The sequence below is a fragment of the Hydra vulgaris genome, chromosome 14 (assembly GCF_038396675.1).
Source record: "Hydra vulgaris chromosome 14, alternate assembly HydraT2T_AEP".
In the NCBI taxonomy this organism is placed as follows: Eukaryota; Metazoa; Cnidaria; class Hydrozoa; order Anthoathecata; family Hydridae; genus Hydra; species Hydra vulgaris.
The window spans coordinates 24744552-24769990 of record NC_088933.1 but is presented as its reverse complement, the minus strand read 5'-3'; the positions used below and the strand labels follow the sequence as shown (position 1 = coordinate 24769990).

Here is a 25439-nt window from a genome sequence, read left to right as displayed (position 1 = left end):
AAATGTTGTATAGCGTCATATTTCACCAATCATATTTCGCCACAAAGAGTCAAGAACGTGATAATAACGATCTTTTAAGATGTTTCGCAGTAAATAGTAACTCTTAGGCTTAGGACGAGGTTTGCTATTAAGATGAGTGCGATTACTCTTGTAAACACTATCGCTTTTTTATTGACATCAGCATTACTTATACAAAGAGCCTCATGTGTCTTAAAAGAGGGAGAATGTGAAGGTATGCAATACTAAACTATGTATGTTAATTTTAACAAGTTTGTTAAAAAAGTAAAATTTAAAGTAGTAAATTCTATATTAAGATTATATTGCATTTTTCAGAATATATTTTTTTAAAAGTTTAATAAAAATAAATCTTAGCATATGTTAAATATTTTTTAGCTTTATTAATAAAGCTTTTTATTAAATTTTTGATTCATAAGCCTTATGATAAGGTCTATTGTAAATTGTTTTATTTCTTTTTTACTTGTAAATATGGAAAAATCTTACTTTATGTTAGAAGTCACTAAGGTTTTAATTTTCTCTTAACGTCTTATAACTCTCGCCCTATGTTATGTAAATATTTGATATTGAACTTTTAGTTTAAAAATGATTTTGTAGGTGTTTACTTTTTCTTTAAAGCATAATCTTTTAATAGAGAGAGATGTTTGTTTAGTGATTATTAATTGGTGAACTTTTTCTCCCTTTTTATTTTTTAGATACTATTTCAGATATCACTATTCTGATGTTAGTTTAGACATAATTTTTTCAAATATCTTATGCTTTTATTTTATGCAATTACACCTAACTGGTAAAGTTTGGTGTAATTGTGTAATATGTCATAGTAACAAATATAAATATCTTCAGCAATCTACAACTTTTTATAATCAAGTTTATAGTTTTTTATTATACTGTATGATATATAGTGTATTACACATCGTATAATAATTGTTCCTATAAGACATTTTACACCTTAGTTATGTTTTAATTTTTTTGTTATGACTTTTAGTTATGTAACTAAGTAAGGTACAAGTTTATTTCATTGTGAATTAAAATACTTTGGTTTTGTGCTTAGCATTTTAACTAGAGCTTGATGTTACACTTCCAAAATTTTGAGTTTTATTAATTATTCCTGAACCTTCATTTTTGAAAAGCATAGATGAATCTGTGTGTGCGTACATATAATACATATAAAGGTTTAAATGTTAGCCTTTACATTTTTGTGATATTTTTTTCTTATAGTTTGTATTAAGTTTTTGACTAACTTCGAGAAAACATTATCTGATGCTGATCGAAAAGATTCAACAGAAAAATTAAAAAAAGCTTGTGCCAAAGCTACGAATAAAGAAAATAGATTTGTAAGTTGTTTTTTTTTAATGCTTTTTTTTTATTTATAAACTAACAAAACTCTGAATTAAACTTCATTTTTTATTTTATTTTTTTGTTGTTTAGTGCTACTTTATTGGTGGTACAAAAGATGCTGCTACATTTATTCTGAATGAGGTCACCAAGCCACTTGCATACTACAAGCCTATTTCAAGTATATGTGAGGCACTTAAGAAAAAAGACAAGCAGATTTGTGAGCTAGCTTATGAAAAAGTTTTTGATTGGAAAAATATTGATCTAAAGAAATTGAAAGTTAAAGATTTAAAGAAAATTTTAGAAGACTGGGGTGAGACTTGTAGCGGTTGTTTAGAAAAAACAGACTTTTTGAAAAAGGTAGAAAGTGTTAAGCATAAACATGTAGAATTGTAGAAAATTGTAGTTTCATTCTGAAAAATTAACAAAATGCAGCAGTTTTTTCTAATTATGCAAAAACTTTTTGAGAAATCTTTTATGAAGTTAAAAATAAAGAAAATCTTTTATGAAATTAAATGTTTTGTATTTATTTGTTGTGTGCATAGGCATATGGTTTTTATATATATAGATATATGAAATTTATAAATTTTTCTTCTGTGTCTTCTATTACTTTTCTTAAGGAGATGTCAATTCTCTTGGTAAAGAAAGACTTTTTAGGGAAAAGTAGTTGTGGCATGCAACAACCAAGATGTGTTTGTTAAGCTATTTATTTTTTGACAAGTATATTAGTTAGATGAATAAAAAAATTAAAGAAAAACTTATAAGCGACTAAACATACTTTCTGTCCTATAAAAATGCCTAATAAAAATCCTAATAAAATTTAAAGAGTAAAAAGTTTTTGCTTTTTACACTATTTTATCTCTTAAACAAAAAGCATATAAAAAACACATGAAAATATAAAAAAAAGACTGAAAAAATGAGCCTCGTTCATATAATCAGATTGTTGGTTAAACAGAAAAAAACTGATATCTTTCATAAATTTCAAAAGACCAAGACAAATCGATATTTAACTTTTTAACTTCAGCAATTCCTTCTATTGACTATATCGTATTTATTAATAAGATGCTCTCTAGGTTATTTGAAGACTATTATAAAGTAAAAATTAAAATAGTTAAAAAGTTATAAATATATATTTGTTGTTAAATCGATTACACACTGGTAACCATTAAATGGATTCTGTATCGGGGTCAAATACACTTAGAACTGTGAATGGGTAGAGTTTAACCCAACCCGTTTAAACCGGGTCTAAGTTTTGTTATTATAAACTCAAAAACTGGGTCTGGCGGGTTTAGTGTTAACTATTACGAAACACAGACCCGTTTTAAAGGGTCGAGTTTTTATTCCTAATATTTTTATACGTGTTTTATCTAATAAAAATGTTTATCTTAATTCTATTTAAACTGTTCCAACAAAAACAAAGTGAAACAACATGTTCCGACTTCATTATTAGTCACTAATTTTAGTTTATAGCAATGTCAAGCATCTTGCGCAAAATTTAGAGTAGTGAATGGTTATTAAATACATTGATATATAAATATATATGTATATATATATATATATATATATATATATATATATATATATATATATATATATATATATATATATATATATATATATATATATATATAATTCCCCCTCCCTAAACACCCACATTTTAAAAATCCGAAAAACAAAAAATCTCTTCCATAGATAAAGGTGCAATCCGCATTTTAACTTTAATTAACATTTCGGTTACCACTAGATGTAAATTCTAACAGTGTTTAGTAATGGCAAAGCATCAGAAGAATTTTTACTAAACTTGATATACGCTCTGTAGCTGCGGTTTATACAATTGTTTAGCTTTCTACTATGAAACATCCAAACTAATGGATAACTTTCAAAAAAGAAATGCGTTAAAAAGTATAAGTTTTTGTTGATTAAATAACATAAAAGAAGCAATTCAAAAACTTTTTGACTTGCTATTTTGCATAAAGTAATTACATTCAAATCAAAAGAAAGTTTATTTTCAAACATAAACCCAAATAGTTTTTCATTTTCAGATAAAACTATTTCCATATCACTCTAAGTGCACTTTACTAATTGTCCTAGCTAGCACACATACATTAAGCCAACGTGTGTAAAACCATCGCAAACATCGGCTTTTTTTTTCCGATGCAAATCCAACGTTGATCCAATGTTATGTTTTTAACAATAGTATAGATAAAAGGCTTAATACCGACGCAACTAAAAACAGCTTGCACAGATAGATTGGGCCAACGTATGTATTGCAAAACTTAATTGTTTTTACAATCTAAACTCAACGTTAATCCAATGTAAATAACTCAACGTTGATTCGATGGGTATAATCAAGGTTGACCCAATGCATGTAACCCAACATTAATTCAATATATATGAACCAAGGTTGATACAATGTACACAACCCAATGTTGCAAGTGCAAAATTATATATCTTAAATAAATCTTCCGTAATAATATATATGTAAAATTTTTAAAATTAATAACATTATCTAATTAACGTTAAATGCAACGTTAAGCCAACGAAAAATACAATGTTGCGTCAAATGAAAAGTACAACGTTGAATCAACGTAAAATATTTTACTTTGCCAACTTAAAATACAGCATTGTGCCAACGTTGGTTTTTGTTGTTGAAGACGTTGCATTTGTAACCAAAATGTTTAAAAACAACGTTGGTGACAAGCTTTTATCACTGACTCCCTAATTTACTTCCGTTTTCAAACGATTGCTCAGTTAAATATATAAATTTAAAAAAAAATTATTGTTAAAATATCTAAGGGGGGTGCAATCGCCCCATCTTCCTCTCCCCTCCCCATGGATCTGCCTATGCTGAAGTTAAACTCTTCCCGTATGCTCGCTCCAGCTAATAGATTTAGGTTTAGTGCAACGAAGTTTTGGCTTCTTTAGAAAAATCCCTCAAAATTCTTGAATTACCCTAGATCGCTATGTACCTAAATCAGTAGCAACATTTTAACAAAACTCTTTTATTTGAAGGTGAAAGAGTTTATAGAAAAAATTTACTTGTATTTTAAAACCATTGTATAAATAGTAATATACTGAAAAAAATAATTATAATTAAGAACACTGATTTATCATTTTGAGTGCATCTATAAAATTAGAAAAATTTATGTTTGTAAAAAATATATTTTTTACACTTTTAACATTTATGAAAAGTGAAAAGTAAAAATATAAACATGTTATTAAAGAGAATTATTTGTCTGATTTTAGCAAAACAATTTTGACACAAAGTAAAAACATACGTCAGTAACATTGTCACTGCTTTCTTGAACATTTCTTTCATAAAATACTTAAACGAAACTATATGCTCCTATTTCAAACGAATTTAAGTTGCTTACAGCAAACTCCCTCCCTCAAATTGAAATCGGGAAAACTTAGGGTTTCAAAACTGATGGTCAAAATAGCGTATGTGCTGTCAACATAATTCAATAAAACTTGGCAGGCGTATAAAAAATGCATAAAGTTAAGAAAAAAAATTATAAAGAAAACATGGTTTACTTTGCTTAGAAAATAACACAAGGCTTACTAAGCACAAGTAACACAGCATTTCGATATAAAGTGTTTTACTGTGAAGATTTTTGGCTTTTCCAGATGCGAATTTCTAAATTGGCAAATGCGTTTTCTTAGGTCTTCTTGCAAACTTGTTTTATACCGAGCTATTTTAATTATTATTTTAAAACTATAATATAATTTTAATAGAGTATTAAATTCCCTGTAAATATACTAACTTATTTCAATTGCATGATTATGAATAGCACACAAATTGATTTAAATTTTGTCTCATTTTTTAGTTATCATAGATTATTCGGATGAGGTTTTGACTTCGTAAACGGAATGTCTGAGGTTCGAGATCCTGCCCCTTCCTAAATCTCTTTTGCTTTATTACACACGCATACAGGTGAATGTTAATGAAATAAAATAGTGATTTCAGAAAAAATTGATTGCAAAATTTCCGTTTTAATAAAATATTAATATAGTTTTTTAAACCCAAGAATTGGGTATTAAAAACTTGTTTTTAACTTTACTAGTTCATCCCCTCTCAGCAAATTTATTCGGTTAACTCACACTTGTGGGAATTAAAGAAAATTACATTTTTTTTAAAAAAAAGAAGCCATTTCATATAAAACATAAATTAATGTAACCTGCAAAGTGCTATTACCAGTGCATATACACTTAAGGACTGAAGTTCCCGAAAAACGGTTCTTCGGTTCTTCGGTTCTTCGGTTCTTCGGTATTTTTCGGGGAATCGAAAGGAATCGAAGGTTTCGGTTCTTTATCAGAATAGGAATCGAAAAGAACCGAAGTTATCGGTTCCTTATAAAAAAAGGAATCGCAAAGAACCGAAGTTATCGGTTCTTTATCAGAATAGGAATCGAAAAGAACCGTAAATTGATTACTCACCTTTTTTTTAATAATATACTTCCGTTATAATCAATATTTTCGATTCTTTTCAATATTTTCAATTATTTTGGTAATTTCAATTCCTCTCCCTATAATTATTTAATTTAAATCTTTTTTTATACAGATCTCAGCATACCATTCAAGCCAAAGCTTATCTTAAGGCAAAGAATGACAAGGTAGTGCAACTGGCTGCTGACAGGGAGGAAGTTGAAAAGGAGCATGATAAATCTTCAAGTTTGAGAGGTTTCTTTCCAGCCACAACCACTAGTAAAAAAAGGGTGGATAACCTTAGTAAAAAGTCTCCACCATCCAGTCAGCAAGGTGGTCATGAAAAACTTCAAGTAACTCTGGATGAGTATGTTAAGGTGAGAAAAATATTGTAATTTTTTAGTAGCATAAATAATCGTTTTTATAACATTTTACCGTTTTTATTTGTAAATATTCGAATCAAAATCAAGCCCAAATTGATAAATTGAGAAAAAATATTTCTTCAAAAAAAACTCGGATCTTTTGGGCGCCGTTTGGGCCATGCAGAAAATATTTTTTTTCTCAATTTACCAATTCGGGCTTGATTTTGATGAAACTAATGTTAGAAATCTATTTTTATATTCAATTAGAAACTTTTGAGCCCTTTTCCAAATTTATAATATACTTTAAAGTTTAATAACTCTGTAAATTAATAAAAAGTTAAATTTCCACACTAGACAACAATTTAATGATTCCAAATTAATGTCCTTTTTGCTCTAAACTCAATATTAACAAAGTTATTGAGATTTAAAGTTTTTGATTTGACCTGTCACCTAACACGTGCATGTAGATTTAGTAAACACGTGTTTTTCAAACGTTTCAAAACTTTAAAGGCTTTTAACTTTAAACTTCTTTGTTTTAATTGATAGAGTGATTAGCACTGTCTCTAGAAGCTGCAACAACTTACCCATATATATTAGGTTGTCAGGTCTTGTTTAACGTAATTTCGATTCCTTGCGGTAATTTCGATAATTTCGATTCCTTTCGATATTTTACATTTTTTTTATTATTTCAGATAACTAAATGGGATTCACAAAGCAGCTGTCAGCTTGATTTTGATACAGTTATCACTCTGGCCTGCATCATGTCAAATCTTCCTTTCAATATTGTGGAAACTCCAGGAATGAAGTTGCTCTTGAACTATTTGGCACCAAAAGCAATCATAAAAACACCAAAAACACTTGCTACAACAAAGCTTGACATGATTCATCATAATGTTGAAAAGGCAATAACCAATCAACTTGAGGAAGAAGTACCAGAATGTGAAAGTGTAGCTTTTACATCAGATGGTTGGACTGCAAAAAATGGTGATCCTTTTGAATCTCTCACACTCCATTACATCAACAGTGATTTTGAGTTGAAAAAGTACAGTTTGGACTGCCAGACTCATTTAAATAGGAAAACAGGTCCTTTACTTGCCAAAGGATTAGACACTATGATTTCAAAATATGAAGTCTTGGCAAGGCCTGACCTAGAAAGAACATGTGTGACTGATGGTGCAGCTAACATAAAGGCAGCTGTCAGTTTATCAACTTTATTGGACAAGCAATTGGTGTGTGTTAATCACATGTTGAACAATTGTTTGAAAGACACATTAGAAAATGGTGAGGTTAAGGTAATTGTTGATAAGTGCAAGAGACTTGCTCAAAGGACACATCAAAGCACTAAGGATTGGTATGAAATCAAACAAGAATGTGAATCTCTAGGGTGTAATCTAATCAAGCTAATCCAACCAGTGCAAACAAGATGGAATTCAAATGCAATGTTGTTCAAGTCAGTGTTAAGAAATGAGCAAGGTTTGAAGTCTGTCAGAGAATGAATGACAGCCTGAATGCAAACTTGACAATACTTATACGAAGTGATGAAGATTTTTAAGTAATTGCAGAACTTCATCCTTTCTTGGCAAAATGTCAAGAATACTCAGAGATTTGGTCCTCAGATAAAACACCTACAGTTCACAAGATCCAGCAACACCTCTTTTCATTGATTACTATGTGCTATAGGACAGTTACACAAAATACTTCAGGTAAAAAATATTTTTTTGTGATTCTTTTGATTCTTACTAATAATTTCGATAATTATCAACAAATTTCAATTCTTTCGATTCTTTCGATTCTTTCGAATAATTATCAACAAATTATGCAATTTTGATTATTTATATATTTTTTTCTTTTCCAGGTTCAAGAATTGCTAAAGATGCAATGACCAGGTTTATAGAATACTTGGAAACTAGGATTCCAGATAAAGGCACTGAAGTTAATGACTTTAATCTTGCAAGTGTGTTTGATCCATTTTATAGAGGTTATTCTATCACATTAATCAAGGGCAACAAAGATCATTTAGATGGAATAATAGACCAACTGGTAGACAATCATCCAACTACCAGAGAATACAATGAGACTTATGAGGCTTCATTACCTTCTGCACAGCCAAACTTAGATGAAGATATGGATGATTTTGAGAGAATGGCCATGGAAAATGATGGAAATGATGCACTAACTTCGGCAGGACCATCAGAGCCTCCTCTAAAGTTAGATATTCATTTTTATTAATAATAATTTCGATTCTTATAAATATTTCCGATACTTATAAATATTTTTTCGATTCTTTGCGGTAAATTCAAATTCAAATTTTTTTTTTAAATGGAATTTAAGAGGTACTTGTCTATGCAAAAGCCAGCTAAGGATGTGAAGGTTTTGGAATGGTGGAAGGTCAATCAAAAGGAACTGCCATTACTAGCTGCTATGGCAAGGAAGTACTTGTGTCCACCAGTGACTTCATGCTCTTCAGAAAGGCTATTTTCATTAGGAGGAAATATTATTAGTGATAAAAGACACAATATGAACCCAGAGACCCTTCAAAAAATAATGTTCATAAAAGAAAACTTTCCACTAGTCAAATCAAAAATAAGGTCCTGGGACAAAAAATACCCTGGTGAACCAGGCTATCAGTCTCAACCTCTACCATCCACCTCTCAAGATCAACCTCTACCATCAACTTCACAGACTCAACCTCTACCATCATCTTCTCAGATTCAACCTCAACCATCTCCATCTACACAAACCGAATCAACCAAACAGACAAAAATGAAAAGTTTTTTGAAACCAAATGAATCACAGTCTCAAAGTCTACTACAAAGAGCTAAAAAAAGGAAACTTGTACTTGAATCACCAATGAAAAAATCACCAATGAAAAAAAACCCTATATATGATGCATCTAAAGATTTATTTAATACTGAAGCTAGTGATAGTTCTACTAGCGTAGCTTATAGCAGTGCTAGTAGTAGTCGCAAGGGCAGCAAGGACAGTGTCACTGATCTCACTGATAGTGATTTAGAATAACTGTATTTTTCAACTGTATTTCAACTGTATTTTTGAAAATAAAAATTAAAAAAATTCAAGTTTTTCAATTCTTAGTAACAATTTCGATTCTTTGTAGCATTTTCGATTTTTTGCGATATTTCCCGCTAAGAACCGAAATTGGAACCAAAATTTACGGTAATTTCGATTATTGCTTAAAATTAGGAATCGAAAAGAACCGAAGTTATCGGTTCTTTATCAGAATCGGAATCGAAATTACGGTAAATTTCGATTCCGATTCTGATAAAGTTTCGATTTCTTTCTTAAAATAAGGAATCGAAATTTACCGAAATCTTTATCAGAATCGGAATCGAAATTACGGTAAATTTCGATTCCGATTCTGATAAAATTTCGATTTCTTTCTTAAAATAAGGAATCGAAATTTACCGAAATTTCGAATCTTGCCTAAAATAATTTCTAATAACTCTTAACTTAGTAGTGGTTGCTTTCAGCTTTGTTGGAGTGAATTGGAATTATTTATAGAGTGAATTAGTATATTTGACATGTTCAATAACCACAAAGTTTAATTATTGTGTCATCCAAATTCACTTACATTGGAAATACATACAATTTACGATATATAAGTATGTAGCGTGCATTTATTTTTTAACCGTGTGCGTAGTATTTGTTAACATTGATCTAACTGATTAATTTGAAATTTACATTTTGTCAACAACAAAAAATTTATATACTAATAAAGTGATTTCAATAATTTTTCTGCTAATAAATTATTAACAAGAATATTTTAGTTAATTGTTTCTATGTACTTTTAAGGTCTAACATTTTAAGGTCTAGCATCAATTATGATTTAATTGTGTATACAAACTGTTATTTAAAGATGTTCTTTATTTAGATTCCATTATTTGGATGGCTTTTTGGATTTAGTTAACCTATTTTGCATATATTAAAGCCACATTTATTTAAAATAACATAGAAGTTGATTTTTATTATTAATATTGTTTTCTCCACCTATGATTTTATGAATACTATAATTAATAAGATTTTTATAAATACTATTTAACAAATGTCAACAGGTAAATAAAAACCATTTTTTCTTTTAACTTTGTTACTTTTTTGTAACAAAGTTAAAAAAAAGTAACAAAGTTAAAAGAAAAATATGGTTTTTATTTACCTGTTTCGGCACAATTTATTTGTCAGAGAAGATAGCAGATACCTGTACTTGTTGGCACAAGTCTGCTATCTTTTTTGTTCCTATATGGTTGACAAATACAGGTATTTGAAGTGCTGATGATTATGTTGTTGTTGGTGATGTTATTAGTGATTATGTTGTTAGTAATTATGTTGTTGGTGATCATGATCATAATAATTTTTTAAAATTGATTTTGTTATTTAGGTGGGTTTGTAAACATTTTGGTCAACCTAGAAAAAGAGATAGCGTGGCTGGAAAAAGAAATCACCAATCAGTCCTTCCTTGTGGCTGTCAGGTATTGTTTTACATTTTAATAACAAATATTAGTTTAATGCAATAAAATATAAGAATACACTGATATCATTTCAATCAAAATAAAATTTTGTTGTTGTTGTAATGACAGAAACTTTTCAACTATCCAGTGATTATTGATTATTTATGACCTATTTTAATATACAGTTATTTAACATATAGGTGGCATTGTATATTGCATACAATCCTGCATTACCTGGATATATGGTGCGCAACATTATTCTTGAACACAACCATCCGATTGGTGCTGAAGAATTTCAACTATACTCCACATCTAGAAAACCTACAAAGAAAATTCTTGAAGAAACTGAGGTTCTTCTTCATCACGGTGCAAATCCAACTCTTGTTGCCAACTACTTATTAGATAAAAAATTAATGGTAAAGCAGAAAGATATATATATATATATATAATATAAAGCAGAAAATGAAGTTTCGTGGTAAATAAAATTTAATTTTAATTTGAAAAGAACACAAAGTTGAAATTAATAATTTTTATGTTACAATAGGTTCTGTTGTTGATGAAATCAGATATGTTTTGACTGGTATGAAACATAATATACACGCTAATATGGAAGGATACATTTAGGCTATTACTTGGTCCACTCCAGAACAACAGAGCATTTTGCATAAGTTTCCGGAAGTTGTTATGATGGATGGTACATACAAGGTATCTATTATTACTTTGTTTTGTTTTTCTGTCTGTTCTTTTCAATTTGTTTTAATGGCAATATTTTAAGTTTATGTTATAACATATTGTCTTACATGGCATTCATATTTAGGTCAACAATATGGCAATGCCATTGTACACCCTTGCCATTGTGGACTGCAATGGAATAGGTCAGCCAGTAATGCATAGTCTTGTTGATAGAGAAGATCAAAATCATTTAGAGATGATTTTGGAAGATATTCGGTGTTGGACTGGTGATCTACTACAGTCTGCCACATTTGTTATTGACAAAGACTATGCTGAAATTTCTGCTATAAAGGCTGTCTTTCCAAAAAGCAGAATTCTTCTCTGTCGATTTCATATAGTAAAAGCATTTGTTGCAGAACTTAAAAAGTTACCAGTGTCTGAAAGCGAGCAAGATTTAATTTATGAGGTATAGGATTTATTATAAAATATATATATAAGTGTAATTTGGAAATATGTTTATAAACAATAAAAAGCTAACACATTAAAATTTTTTGAAGAAAATTTAAAGCATGGTATATGGTAACCAAGCACAATGTGAAGATGCAATAAACTTTGTTAAAGATGGTTTTCCCAATTTATTTGCTTATCTGGAACAAAACTGGTTATCAATTGGAGAGATGTTTTAAGGTTATCAACGCAATGGAGTAATGCCCTTTGACAACCACACAAATAACAGATTAGAAAGGCTTGTATTTTTAATATAGTTTTGACAAATTCATTTTAACTTGCACTGTTTATATTTCAATGGAATAATGTGTGTAATTTATTCTGCTATATAGATATCATCGATCATTAAAAGCTGTTACTACTACTTCTAGAATAAGCCCAGGAATTCTGATAGAAAAATTGATTTCTTTAAATAGAGTTATATACTCAAAAATATTGCACTCAGATTTTGATCAGCGTCTTAAAACTAGAAAAGATGTTCCTGATGCTCTAATAGAGTATTCTGATAAAGTATCATCATTTTGTTTGAATTTAATTGTTAAACAATATTTTCTAATGAAAAAAATGAGTATGATGTAAAAGAGGTAGGTTGCTAGTCTAATATTTTATATGATATAAGCTGATGCTAACAATTTACATATATAACAATGTAAATTTTATGTCAATACAGGATTTAGAAAATAGGTTTGTTGTCAAAAATACCCATAGTGAGTATGTTGTTTTTAAAAATGCTTGTAATTGCGGCTTTTCAACTGGATTTGGGCTTCTGTGTCGACATATCATGTGTTTGCTGCAGTTTTTTCAAAAATCTATATTTGACTTGGAACTTGTAAATAAAAGATTACTTATTCACGAGTAATTTTAAACCATAGTAGAAATAACAATAAATGGTAGTTATATATTAGACTGGGATCAGCCCAAAAAAGTTGCATTTTTGATTTTTTTTGGCACCAAGTTATGTAAGATTTTTTTAAATTATTATTGTATGTAGAAACCAAAATAGGTGGTAAACTTGTTTTTTTTAGTTAAGTGGTCTTTTGGGGCTATGAAATGGTTAAACTTAAAATATGGTCATATTAAAGTAGTAACTCTTTTATTCATGGTGGGGATCGAACTCGGAACCTCTTGCTTATGAAGCGAGCGCTTTACCACTACACCACTACTGCATACGTACTTAATATTTAACAACTTTACTCACTACTCATATACTCTTAATATTTAAAGCTACTGCTGTCAAGCAGGGTTTTTATTCAATTTAATTGATACTTTAATAACTATTCTTATATTGATACATATATATATATATATATATATATATATATATATATATATATATATATATATATATATATATATATATATATATATATATATATATATATATAAGAATTTTAATTTTCTAGATTTTTAATTTTTAAATTTTGTTTATTAATATCTAAACAGATATTATTAAATGAAATGCTGTATACATCACGACTCTATTTAAAAAACAAAAACCATTTAGCTATCTAGTCTAGAATCTTGGCAAAAGTTATTGATTGGTGCCAAGATTCGAGACGATGTTAAAGTATTGCACACAACAAGCAACATTGAAGGAGGTACTCAAATCATGTAGATCTTTGTTTGTAAACACCAAAGGGCTAAAGAGAATCAAAGACTTAACAATAAAAACATAACATATTTAAATGGTATAAACAAAAAAAGATCTAGTTTATGTATAAATGTAAAGAAAAACATAACCACAAGAAAATGTGATAAACTACCTAAGCAATGTATATTTTGTAGGAAAAAGGAAATTTATACCAAAATCTTTAAATATTTTATATTCTATGGAAATGAGAACTGATAAGCTAATTAGAAAGTGTAGCATTGAAAGAAATGATCAAAGAGTTAAGGCAATATGCAGTAATGGTTTAATTGCCAAATGAAGCAAAGTATCATGAGTCATGTTATTGTAATTATACTTGTGAACAATACTTTAGAAAAGAATGTCAAGATATTATATCATTTTTGAAAAATGATCTTGCTGAAAAGATTAATGAGCAGAAAGTGATTGCATACAAGGCGCTCTTAAATTGTGTTAGAGTGCAAACATGGAGAAAAAGTTAGAGCCAAAATTCAATTGAAGTAGACAGTCATTTACTTTACCATTGAACAACAGCACAGTTAGTTTTAACTTTGGTAAACGATTAGGACCAATCAACATAAAGTTATTAGAAAATGAAAAAAGCAAAATGTTGCTGGAAAGTCAACAAATGAACAATTTACTTTAGATTTTAGCACTAAAGACTTCACCCCAAATAATTCCTAGTTGGACAGGATTCAATATTGAAATAAGAAAAAGTCACAGAACCTTGGTCTGATGAACTTTTCCACTACACTAGTTTGATTGATGGTATGGCTATTTTACAAGCAAAAACTGCAGCTTTAACTTTTGGTCAATTGGCTCAACAGTTGTTGCAGATAATATTGAATCTAATTGTTAATGCAGATCGCATAGATGTTGTACTTGATGCATGGAAAATTAAATTTAAGATGCAGAATAAAAAAACGAGCATAAGCAGATTTCATAACTTCTGTAGTTTAAATAAAGATCATCCAGTTAAACAATGGAATGACTTTCTTTCAGTTGGAAGAAATAAGAAAGAAGTTATTGAGTTTCTCTTTAAGAAATGGGATACAAATAATTACTTTTGAACAGAAAACACCGTGACTTTTTATGTTACAAGTAAAAATAGATGTTATAAACTCTCTATATTAGGTATAGAATTAGTTGAGGAATTGCAAACAGTACAGGATGAAGCTAACACTAGAGTTTCTCTTTATATGTTTCGTGTATTCTCAGCAGGTTTCATGAAGTTTGTAATTTGCTTGCCTGATACTGATGTATTTTTTATGGGTTTATCATTTTTAGAGCATATAAATGTAAGTATATTCTTCCATACAAGGACTAGAGATAAAGATAGAGTTATATCAGGTATATAGAGATATCCATGTTAACACATTCTTTCAAGGCCTTCTTGGTTTGTATGCATATACAGGTTGTGATACTGTCGGTGCATTTTCTGGGCTAGGGAAGATAATGATTACAAACAAGAAGTACATTGAGCTGTTTTGCAATGTGTGAGAAAATGTTAATAATGACGAGAAAACAATTTCAGAGCTAATAGCGTTTACTTGCCACTTGTATGGTGCGCAATGTGAAGACATAAATTATCTTCGATACAAAATGCACTGCTCAAAAAGAGGAAAGATAGATTGTGAAAGACTTCCACCTTGTAAAGCAAGCTTATATCAACAAATTTCAAGAGCTAACTATCAATGCAAAATATGGAGATCAGCTCTTATAAATTACTCTGTAATTCCATCTCCAGAAGAATATGGATGGGCTGTTCATACTGATGAAATTAATATTAACTGGATGAGCTGCAAAACTATAATTTGTTGTTGTATTTCTAAAAATTATTCACTAGTTCTTCAAATGTCGATCTGTATTTAATAACATAAATTTATAAAAGGTTGAATATAATATTTAATTAAACAAAGATAAACATTTTTTATGCCCTCATAAATGTTATTATTAGTTAATCATAAATGTCATTAAAAGGCAAAATTTATGTTAATGCACTTATTAAATATGCAAAGTTTATAATTTTTGATATGCAGTTTAAAAGTAAGTTGCTTAATTCAAATTTTTTGATAAAAGTTGCTAACAACACAAACAGGTTATGTACGGATTTTCTTTTTATACTTACCGATTTTCAATTTTTTAATAATTTGTTACCCTTGATTAATACGTAAATTTGAAATTTGGCTAAAAATATAGTACCAGATTCAAGTTTGTTATCTTAAAAGCAGGTTATATACTAATTTTGGTATTATTACCTGTAATTTAAAAATATGTCCGTATTCTGGTGTTTTATGATTTGTTTGGGCTCCTTTTAGAGCCCAAAAAAATCACTTAGCTAAAAGTTCACCACCAGTCTTGTTTCTACATATAATAATGGTTTTATAAAGTCCTACATTACATGGTGCCAAAAAAAAATCTCAAAATGTAGCTAATCCCTTGGTCTATATAAGATTTCTATATAATTTTAAATTTTTTTTATACAAAAATACCATTAAGTAGTTGTATTATAATTTTTTGTAATTTTTTGTAATTTTTTATAGATGGCATACACCAAAAACCAAATCTTGTCATATCCCATTAAAAAATGTGTCATCTGTTTCTTTTGCACCTGTTAAGGAAAGTGTACTAACTCATACTCAGTGATACCAGACAGTAATGTCATATTTACAGCCAATAGCTTAAATTCTTGCAGATCTTCCTCCTTCAAGTTTTGTTAATGCATTGGAATGGGTTAAGACGTTAGAAGATCACAGTCGCACCACTTAATGTCAACAAACCCGAATATCCAAAGTAATAGCTTAACAGGTTTTAATTTAAAGAACTCTTCCGAAATTGGTAATAGATTTTATTTCTTCTAATGTGTTTTATTTGGTTTAAATAAAAAAGAAATAATGTAATATAGTAATACAAAAGTAATAAATTTTTTTAAATATAAAAGTTAATTGTTGTAAATATATTTATAAAAGTTATTCAAGATGAGGTAATGGGGCTTGATGAAGAAGAACGATTTGACTTTTCAATTCATCAGAAAGAGGTAGAGCAATGCAAAGAAGAACCAAATGAGCATGAAGTTCAAGGAAAAGAAATTGACCAAATCAACAAAAACGAAATTCCAACAAAGTTATTTACCCAGCCAACATTATTATTAAAACCTATTGTCAGAAAATCTTCAGGTAGACCATTAAACTTGAAGCAGCGGCTCTTTTACCATGCACCTAAAAGGTATGAAAAGTTGCGTCCGATAGATAGGCAAATTATAAGTTTGCAATGGCTAGTGTCTGATGACGATGCTAATAAAGCTATAAACTTTTGTTCAAAGTTGCCAACCACGTCATTAAAATCAGTCATTGATATGCGAGCTGCTGATCCTAGAGTCAATATTCAACAGTTTAAACAATTTTTTGATGATTCGGCATGGATGGGATTGGAAAACCAAGTCAAAAATTTTAACACCAGTCGATGTTGCGCTCTTTGCCATCAGGAAGAGATTCATTACAGAAAGATGATCTAGCAACGATTATTGTTGGTAAAAAAAAAAAATCGTTGGCTTCAATGCGATAGATGTTTATCTTGGAACCACTTTGGTTGCTTGGGTGTTGAGCGAAAACCAATAAGTAGTTGGTTTTGTGGGGAATGCCGTTCCTAATATTTGGTCATTTTTAAATTATTATTTCAGGGTGATCTTTTTATTATTTTGTGTAAGTTTTTTATATTAAACTTGGTATTTTTGTTTATTTTTTTTTTTTGTTATGTAAAACTAAAGTTTAATTTTTATAAATTGTTTATTTAACGAAAACCATAATCAAAAGTAAAATATAGTAAACTAGTACTTGTTTTTTTAATGTGACCGTTGCTTTTATTTATACACTAATATATACCAAATATTTTATTAGATAGATTTTGACAAGTGGTCTCTTTAATATATTGATGTTTATACATAGCACATAATTATGTTTTTATCAATTTTTGTTTATTGTATTATATGATTCAGATACATAGTTTTCTCTTATACTTTGTAATCTAAATGGTTTGAGTCTGGATGAGGTGACACCATACCCGTTCCCACACCATAGATTTGCATTCACAAATTTTAAACGGTATTTTTTAAGGGCTGCGGAAGTTATAGCCATATTAATGTTTTTAATAATATTCCTAAAATTCAAAAAGTTCCGATGCTATATTTTAGCTATAGTATATCCAATACTATGAAAATTTAAAATAATAATAAATAGATAAAATTTGCAGTAATAAACAAATCTGACTAACTAAGTCTTACTAACCACAGCTTAGTAGTTGTGAAAATATAGAAATGTAAAAGTATAGATAAAACAAAACTGAATCGGTGAAAAGAAGAACAGTACTAGTTCAATATTTTCATTAATAATATAATCAGGTAATCAATCTTTAAGTTTTAAACAGTTATAGTTTATAAACTATTTATCAATATACTTTATGGCAAAAAATAATAAAAGAAAGATGGACTAGTATTATTTTTGTAGTACATAGAGAGATCGACATAAGTTAAAATGAATTATGAAAAAAAGTGCAAATAACAAAAAATGTTTCAATAAAAAACGCTTGATTCTAACTGGAATTATCTTTTCCGGATATGTACGGAATTCCGGATATTTCTTTCAACTTTTTAGTTAATGTTCTTAAAGAACAGAGCAATAATAAATTAGTAAAAACACTTATATTAATTATCATGTGTAAATACATATATATATATATATATATATATATATATATATATATATATATATATATATATATATATATATATATATATATATATGTAAATATATTAGGGTGGAGCGATTTTGAAAATTTTTGAAATTTGATTTGCCTGAGCAGCAAATTAATATCTTTTGGTGAAAAAGAACCTTACTCTTTTTTTTTTTAGTTTAGATGAATTCTTGATGTTCCTCTTTGGATTATAAATTTTTGATGGGTCCTAATATTGTTTAAATTTTTTTTCTAAACTATATCAACTTGATACTTAAAAGAAGCAAAATAATATGCTGATTTTGAAAATAATATTTGTTTTTATTAAAAAATTAAAAAAAGTGAAGTTGTTTTTTTCATTAAAAACCCCCGTCCTCAACAAAACGGGGGTTTTAAGGTATATTTTTGCAAGTATTTTTTTCACTAAATTTTTTTAATAAAATTATTATTTATGAAACAAGCATTTTTTTCTGCTTTTTTTGAGTCCAAGGTTGATATGGTTTAGGAAAAAAAAAATTCAAAAATATTAGGACCTAACAAGAATTTAAATTCCAAAGAGGACCCTCAAGATCTCTTCAAAATCAAAAAATATTTTTTTACTTTTATCTTATAATTAATAGACATTGATTCGTGTCTCAGTAATATTGGTTTTTAAACTCTTTTTTTTTTGCTATGAAAATCGCTCCACCCTAATATATATGGCATGAAGTTTTGATTAAATGCTCATTCGCGGTGCTCTGAGATAAGACCGTAAGGGTTTCTTGGGGGAACGGTCTCATCACAGAAAACTGCAAAAAAGGATTTAACCAGAAAGTTTACCCCTCCTTCCTTACCAATGTTGCATATATTGCGAAAATATCAAACCACGGACCGTGGAAGAGCTCTTGAGGTAGTCTTATGGTTTTAAAAGTCCTAAAATCTAAAAAAAAAATTCCAAATTTATCCTAGATAAATAGGATATTTATCTAGGATGTTATATTATATTTATAATATAATATTCAGTGTAACTCCAACTTAGCTTAATGACACCACAAATCTCCTCACTGTGCGCTCCGAAACTTGTATTCCAGACTCTTGAACAAGTTTTGACAGCAAGAGGGATGATTTTTTTTTGTTTTCCAGACAAATATCTCTTATAATTCTGTCTGTCTTGGAAGTGGTTTTACGTTTTGACTGAAGTTTTTTATCTGAAAATTTTGAAAACTGAAATATATGCTTTTGCTTCTGAAATTTTTCTTGGACTTATGTCCAAGAAAAGTTTCAGAAGCAAAAGCATATATTTAAATTTTCAATTACAACCTATTACACTAAAAATATTAATAAAATGGTACGATATAATAATTCTCGCTATTTATAGTAACTTAATAAAATGTATTAAAATAATAAAACACTTTTCACTCAAAAAAAACTGTTAAAATATAAAAAAAATGTATGTGGCAAATCAACCACGTTTTTTTTAAAATTGACAAAAATTCACATTGCTGACTTAAAACACACCTAATTTGGTCATGATTACCTTAAAATTACTTTGAAAACAAAATATGTGGAAAAACTGAGGTGATCACAATATTGTGGTAAGGGACTGTAAAATACTTATCCAAATTAATTGAAATTTTGAAAAAGTGTTTATTCTTATATGAAGGGTGTCTGGAATTAATATTGTGCTATTTGGATAATGAGAACATATTGAATTTTTTTTTTTTTTGGGGGGGTGTAGGGTGGGGGTGGGGGTGTGGGTAAATATTTTTTGTTACAATTTTTTACTTTTAGTATTTTAGTTGTGAAATTTTCTTTCCAAAAAAAAACATGGTTCTAATCAAGCGTTCAGCTTCACAGTTACGATATAGTAAAAAAAAGGGTACTATCAGTGGTATAAATTTTTTTTGTTATCTTCTTTATTAAAAATGAAAAAATTTTTAATCAAAATATTTTTTAACTGACTTATATACTTTCTAAAGTTGACCAAAATTGATTAATACGTTTTTGAAATCAGACTTAAGTCAGAAATCTTATATTGAATTTAGAAATAAGAATGCCATGATTAACCAACTAAATCGACTTTTAGTCTATTAGCAGGAAATCCATAATTGATTGAAAACATAACTTTGAAAATATTGAATCTCAATATTTTCAAAGTTAACTATTTTCAATTATTTTAGTTAATTCACTTAATTAAAGTTTTGATTATAAGTGACTTTTAGTTGATTTAATCAAATTCAATTACAACACTAGTTAATATTGCAAAATAAAAATAACTACATATAATTGATCGGAATTTTTTAATGGAATCATACTCTTATATGAAACTATATAAGCAGAATTAAACTTTTACAAAAAATATTTTTAAAATATAAATAAAAGTCTCTTTTTATACGTAAAAGATTTTCTAAACTATCAAATAAAAAAAAAGTCTCTTTTTATACGTAAAAGATTTTCTAAACTATCAAGTTCTTCTTGTCTTCATTAAATCATTGGCTGGTGCTTGAATTAGTTTCTTATTTTACATGCCATCAATTTCAATGTTTCCTTTTGAATTTACAGTTGATAACGCTTTTACTTTTTTGGGACTTTAAAACGCAACTTAATATCACATTCTAGATGATTTTACAGATTTTAATATTTCTCTAGTTATTGGAATAACTGGATCATTTTTTTGCTTTTATGATATGTGATCGTTTACAATTTTTAAAAAAATCTTCAATTAAATTTATCTATTAAAGTTCTTCAATTAATGTCTATCAAACTAAGCATTTATATTAGAACATCCACACTGATATGTATGGAGCATAAATTTTATATTAAGCTTAACTTTCACGAGAAACTCAAGGAAATGTTCTTACAACTTTTCAGCAAAAAAAAACAACATACAAATCCACAGAATGTAACTTTAATGCAGCTAATTTTTTAGATCAATGTTGTACATAACTATTACGTTTAATAAATTGTTGCATTCTAGAACCGTTAAATTTAAACTCGAAGAGTTTAATTCAAATCCTATAACAATAACTTTAATATAAAAACATTCCAGACTGAATGGTGCATTAGGACTTTGTTTTGCTTTGTTTGAGTTCTTTGGTAATTTTTGAATATGAAAACATCTTGATTGATCAAGTCAAAAGAATTATTAGATTCAACATAATTAAAACCATGAAGGTTTCAGCTTTTAAAACCTCTTTCTTAACTGTGTAACAAACCATTAAAATATCTACTTTTATCTTTATTGACTATACTTTCTTTAAACAATGACATATAAAGTTTGATAATTACATTACTACTTAGTGTCTTTGCTATATTTCCACTGACTTTAAAGAAGATTTTCTGACATAACTTGCAATATGCAGAATAATGATCACCATAAAATACTTGGATCCAGTTAAAGTCAGACTCTTGAAATTTAGTATATTTTATTTTTCTCTTAGATATCTTAAAAATATAAATAAACAGTTGAATTTTTGAAAATTTAATGAAGAAATTTAAAAACTTTTGCACAGTTTTTTATATTTCAAATTCTGATCATTGAAAGACATTTACAAATTTAACAAAGATTGACAACTTCATATTTCATGATATATCTACTCTCTATATTATCATAAATAACACATTTTAATAATAATATTAATAATCAAATCAAATCAAAAATATATTTATCTATATAATTATTACTCTTATAGAAATTAACTTATTTGTACAACTTAAAGTTTAAGTTAAACGTACAACATAAATTTAGAATCCAATTCAAACAAAAACATACCGTAAAATGGGGTGAATAGAAACAGTGGGGTGAATAGAAACAAAACTTCATTTTTATATATATAGTAATTTATTTCCTACATAACTATGGTCAAATAGTGGCAACTATTTTTTTTTTAAGTTGGTACACTTTAGGCTAAAAGGGAAATAATGGTTTGTTTTGTAGCAGCACTGGTTCCTATTTGTTTGCCTTCTCGAATGTTGCACGTGATTCATGCTGTTTTTTCATCTACTTTGAACTTTCCAGGTAAGTCAGAATATGTGCTGTTCATAGAAGTAACTATCCATATAAAAGATTAAGGCTTACTTTAAGCTTTAACTTTAACAATATTATTTCAGAAATTATTCATATCGATTACGTTAGATTGTTAGAATTCGTGGGGTGAATAGAAACACATATTTTTTAGTGTTTCTATTCACCCCGCAAAAAAAATTTAATACTAAATCACACTTATACAATATAAAATACATATTATGTGTTATATAATTATATACTTAACTGACACAGCCGTTTTATTTCAGAACCCTGTAAAATGCCAAGAAAGTAAAAACACGTGGTTGGAAGTGGCTACAAAAAGCATGATCCAAAAACAATCGAAAAAGCAATTTCTGACATACAGAATGGATTAAGCCTTCGAAAGTCTGCTGAAAAACATGGTTTGCATTATAGTGTTCTTTATCGACACTTGAAAAGAGGTCCAAATTTGAAGAAACATGGTGGTCAGACAGCATTATCTCTTGAAGAAGAACAGCTTTTTGTTGATAGGCTTAAGATATGTGGCGAATGGGGTTATCCCATTGACACTACAACTCTACGACTCCTTGTAAAAGACTTTTTAGACCGGAGAGGGAAAGAAGTTAAGAGGTTTAAAGATAACCTCCCCGGCCGTGACTTTGTGGAATCATTTATAAAACGTCATAAGGAACAACTGGCCGTGAGAATGTGTCAGAATATTAAACGCTCGAGGGCTGGTGTAACACCAAAAACAATTAACAACTATTTTGATTAACTGACAAATGAATTAAAGGATGTACCTTTATCTAATATCGTAAACTACGATGAGGCGAATCTAAGTGATGACCCTGGTAAGCGAAAGGTCATTATACGTAGAGGGACAAAATATCCAGAAAGAGTCATAAACTCATCAAAGTCATCTACGTCTGTGATGTTTGCAGCCGCTGCTGATGGCACTATTTTACCACCTTACGTTGTGTATAAGGCTATGCACTTGTACCAAAGCTGGACAGAAGGTGGGCCAAAAAACGCCAGGTACAATCAAACAAAGTCTGGCTGGTTCGATTCCTTTTGCTTTGAAGATTGGGTACTGACAGTTGCTCCTCCGTACCTGAAAAACAAAATGGGTTGAAAAATTCTGATTGGGGACAATTTGTCTTCCCACTTATCAATGGAATCTGTGAAGTTGTGTAAAGACAATGATATCAGTTTTATTTTTCTCCCAGCTAACTCCACCCATCTCACACAACCTCTAGACGTAGCCTTTTTTCGCCCATCGAAATCAACATGGCGGCAGATTCTCGAAGAGTGGAAAAAGGGCCCAGGAAGAGCAGAAGTAACTGTTCCTAAGGACAAATTTCCCGCGTTATTGAAAAAGTTGTGTGATTCATTGAAGGAAGAAAATGTGATCAGCGGTTTTAAGACGTGCGGTATAGCGCCTCTAAACAGGAACAAAGTGCTGCCTATGCTTCCAAAAATCATTGATGATGAAGAAAATCAGAATCCAGAAAACATTCAAAAGAACACTGAAGCTGTTGACAGGAGTTTCCAAGAGCTCCTTCAGAGTCTGCGTCATGATCAGACTCCTAAGATAAGTCAAAAAAGGACCAAAGTAAATGTGAAACCTGGCAAAAGTATCGGTGTTGAGGACTTCGTCGTTGACGATGAGATTCCCCAAACTTCACGTTCTACTGGCCAAAACCCAGGTACCTCAGGTACTAAACAGGTTCAGCCAAAGAAAAGCCGAAAGCGTGTGTAGATATCATCAGAAGATGAAGAGGACTATTCCAATTTGTTTTCTTACCGTAGGGCACATTTTATGTAACTTCTTTTGTTTATGTACTCAAATAAATCATTATGTAGAGAAATAAATTTATTTGTATTTATTGACCAAAAATCCATATTTGTCTGTTTCAATTCACCCTAAATTTGTTTCAATAGAAAAACACATGAAATTGAAGTACTGTTTCTATTCACCCCAATCTGCGGGGTGAATAGAAACACCATGTTTTTATTTGTTTTCATTAAAATGAAATAAGATAAAAAAATGGAAATACCATTAAAAAATAGGTCTAACAGAGACCTGTAGTTGGGGAAAAAATGGTGTACCTAAAACAACTACAAATATGCAAAATTTTAAACCAAAGTTGAAAATTGTTTCTATTCACCCCGTTTTACGGTAAACAGAACGGAATAGTCACGTGTTTAAAATATCCGTGTGATGAAAATAACGCAATATGATTGGCGCACTGGTAATAGCAATATTCGAGGGCTTATTGTCAGTGCATCTGCACTGGTAATAGATTTTACGATGTAACCTTATAATTTCTTTTTTGTTGTTGTTGTTGTTGTATTGGGATCTGAATAGAATAGAACATTATCAGACGTAAAACAATGCCATAATGATGTTAAACTATAAAACTGTTGTTTCATAGTTTATTGAATTTCTAATAGAAGAACGTTACCTTTTAAACGCAATTTTATTACCAAATAATAAGAAAGTCATTGTGTCGGTTAACTTTTTTAAATGTTTTCTTTTGCCGTGAATACAATCCCTTTGAAACATTAGTATAATGGTGTAAACTAAATGTATATACTTTTTATCATTGAATAAAGGAAAATTGCCTTAATTCGAACTAATATCTTATACCAACCAAAGTTCGACTTAACGGGAATTCGCTTTAGCCGATCATTAAATTGAACGATTTTCCTTGGTACCTTGGAGGTTCGAGTTATCGGAACTAACTTTATTAAGTATACGTAATAGATCTCGGTTTCTCTTCACTTCACAAAACAAGTTAAGCTTATATATGTAAAAGATTACTAAAAATGGGAGCAATGGACGTCCCTAATTTACAAGTAATATATAAGGGTAGTTTATTTATAGACAAAAAATAGTTATAAAGCGAGAGTTGTGACACCACCCCCTCCCCCAAAGTAGGATATTTTAACTATAACCGTTTTTTAGGAATATAGTCGGTCAGTCCGCATTTGAAAAGAATTAATAAAAATTAGAACCCTAAAATTGCCTATTGAACATAACTTGCATATTAATGAAAAAAATGGTGTCGTCATTGGTCAACAAATACTTATTAATTTTTTTTTAAATAGACAATTTTTTTTACCTTTTATTAGCATTTAATTAAATTTTAAATTATATTTTAAATTAACTTTTAATTAACTTTTTTTGTTATTCAAGAAAAATAACAGCTTCTTGGAACCTCTATCAACTTTTAAGTAAAGCATTATAAGCTTATGAACTTTAAATCATTTAGAAATCATAGATGAATATTCTCTGTCACCGTTTCCGAGAGTTTTGAAAA

General features: G+C 29.0%; 3 protein-coding genes across 7 annotated transcripts; all 3 read left to right on the top strand.

Annotated features, from left to right (window-relative positions):
* The first annotated feature begins 31 nt into the window (after positions 1-31).
* On the top strand, positions 32-1941 carry LOC100199311 (mesencephalic astrocyte-derived neurotrophic factor homolog). Its single transcript, XM_065818318.1, has 3 exons — positions 32-232; positions 1234-1349; positions 1444-1941. The coding sequence occupies exons 1-3, from the start codon at positions 133-135 to the stop codon at positions 1744-1746; spliced, it is 519 nt and encodes a 172-aa protein (XP_065674390.1). The 5' UTR covers positions 32-132; the 3' UTR covers positions 1747-1941.
* Positions 1942-7694: 5753 nt separating this feature from the next.
* LOC136090988 (uncharacterized) lies at positions 7695-8366 on the top strand. Its single transcript, XM_065817971.1, has 2 exons — positions 7695-7840; positions 7993-8366. Exons 1-2 carry the CDS (start codon positions 7807-7809, stop codon positions 8364-8366), a joined length of 408 nt encoding a protein of 135 aa, XP_065674043.1. The 5' UTR covers positions 7695-7806.
* A 1178-nt stretch (positions 8367-9544) lies between these two features.
* Positions 9545-17414, top strand: LOC136091254 (uncharacterized). Of its 5 annotated transcripts, none has more exons than XM_065818582.1 (9): positions 9545-9757; positions 10528-10618; positions 10798-11013; positions 11142-11302; positions 11415-11735; positions 11827-12014; positions 12109-12360; positions 15947-16241; positions 16373-17414. In XM_065818582.1, the coding sequence occupies exons 8-9, from the start codon at positions 16172-16174 to the stop codon at positions 16915-16917; spliced, it is 615 nt and encodes a 204-aa protein (XP_065674654.1). In that variant the 5' UTR covers positions 9545-9757; positions 10528-10618; positions 10798-11013; positions 11142-11302; positions 11415-11735; positions 11827-12014; positions 12109-12360; positions 15947-16171; the 3' UTR covers positions 16918-17414. The 5 variants fall into 5 exon arrangements, with proteins under 5 accessions (XP_065674654.1, XP_065674657.1, XP_065674655.1 ...); XM_065818581.1 differs by lacking the exon at positions 9545-9757 and adding an exon at positions 10287-10406; XM_065818585.1 differs by lacking the exons at positions 9545-9757; positions 11827-12014; positions 12109-12360; positions 15947-16241; positions 16373-17414 and adding an exon at positions 10270-10406 and having other exon boundaries at positions 11142-11291; positions 11415-11567.
* Positions 17415-25439: the final 8025 nt, after the last annotated feature.

Bases quoted from the DNA above. Each gene is read 5' to 3' on its own strand.
- LOC100199311 (XM_065818318.1), top strand. From the start codon at position 133: ATGAGTGCGATTACTCTTGTAAACACTATCGCTTTTTTATTGACATCA. The intron at 233-1,233 runs GTATGCAATACT...TTTTTCTTATAG, and splicing joins AAAAGAGGGAGAATGTGAAG to TTTGTATTAAGTTTTTGACT. The intron at 1,350-1,443 runs GTAAGTTGTTTT...TTTGTTGTTTAG, and splicing joins CGAATAAAGAAAATAGATTT to TGCTACTTTATTGGTGGTAC.
- LOC136090988 (XM_065817971.1), top strand. From the start codon at position 7,807: ATGTGCTATAGGACAGTTACACAAAATACTTCAG. The intron at 7,841-7,992 runs GTAAAAAATATT...TTTCTTTTCCAG, and splicing joins AGTTACACAAAATACTTCAG to GTTCAAGAATTGCTAAAGAT.
- LOC136091254 (XM_065818582.1), top strand. From the start codon at position 16,172: ATGTCAACAAACCCGAATATCCAAAGTAATAGCTTAACAGGTTTTAAT. The intron at 16,242-16,372 runs GTAATAGATTTT...TATTTATAAAAG, and splicing joins AAAGAACTCTTCCGAAATTG to TTATTCAAGATGAGGTAATG.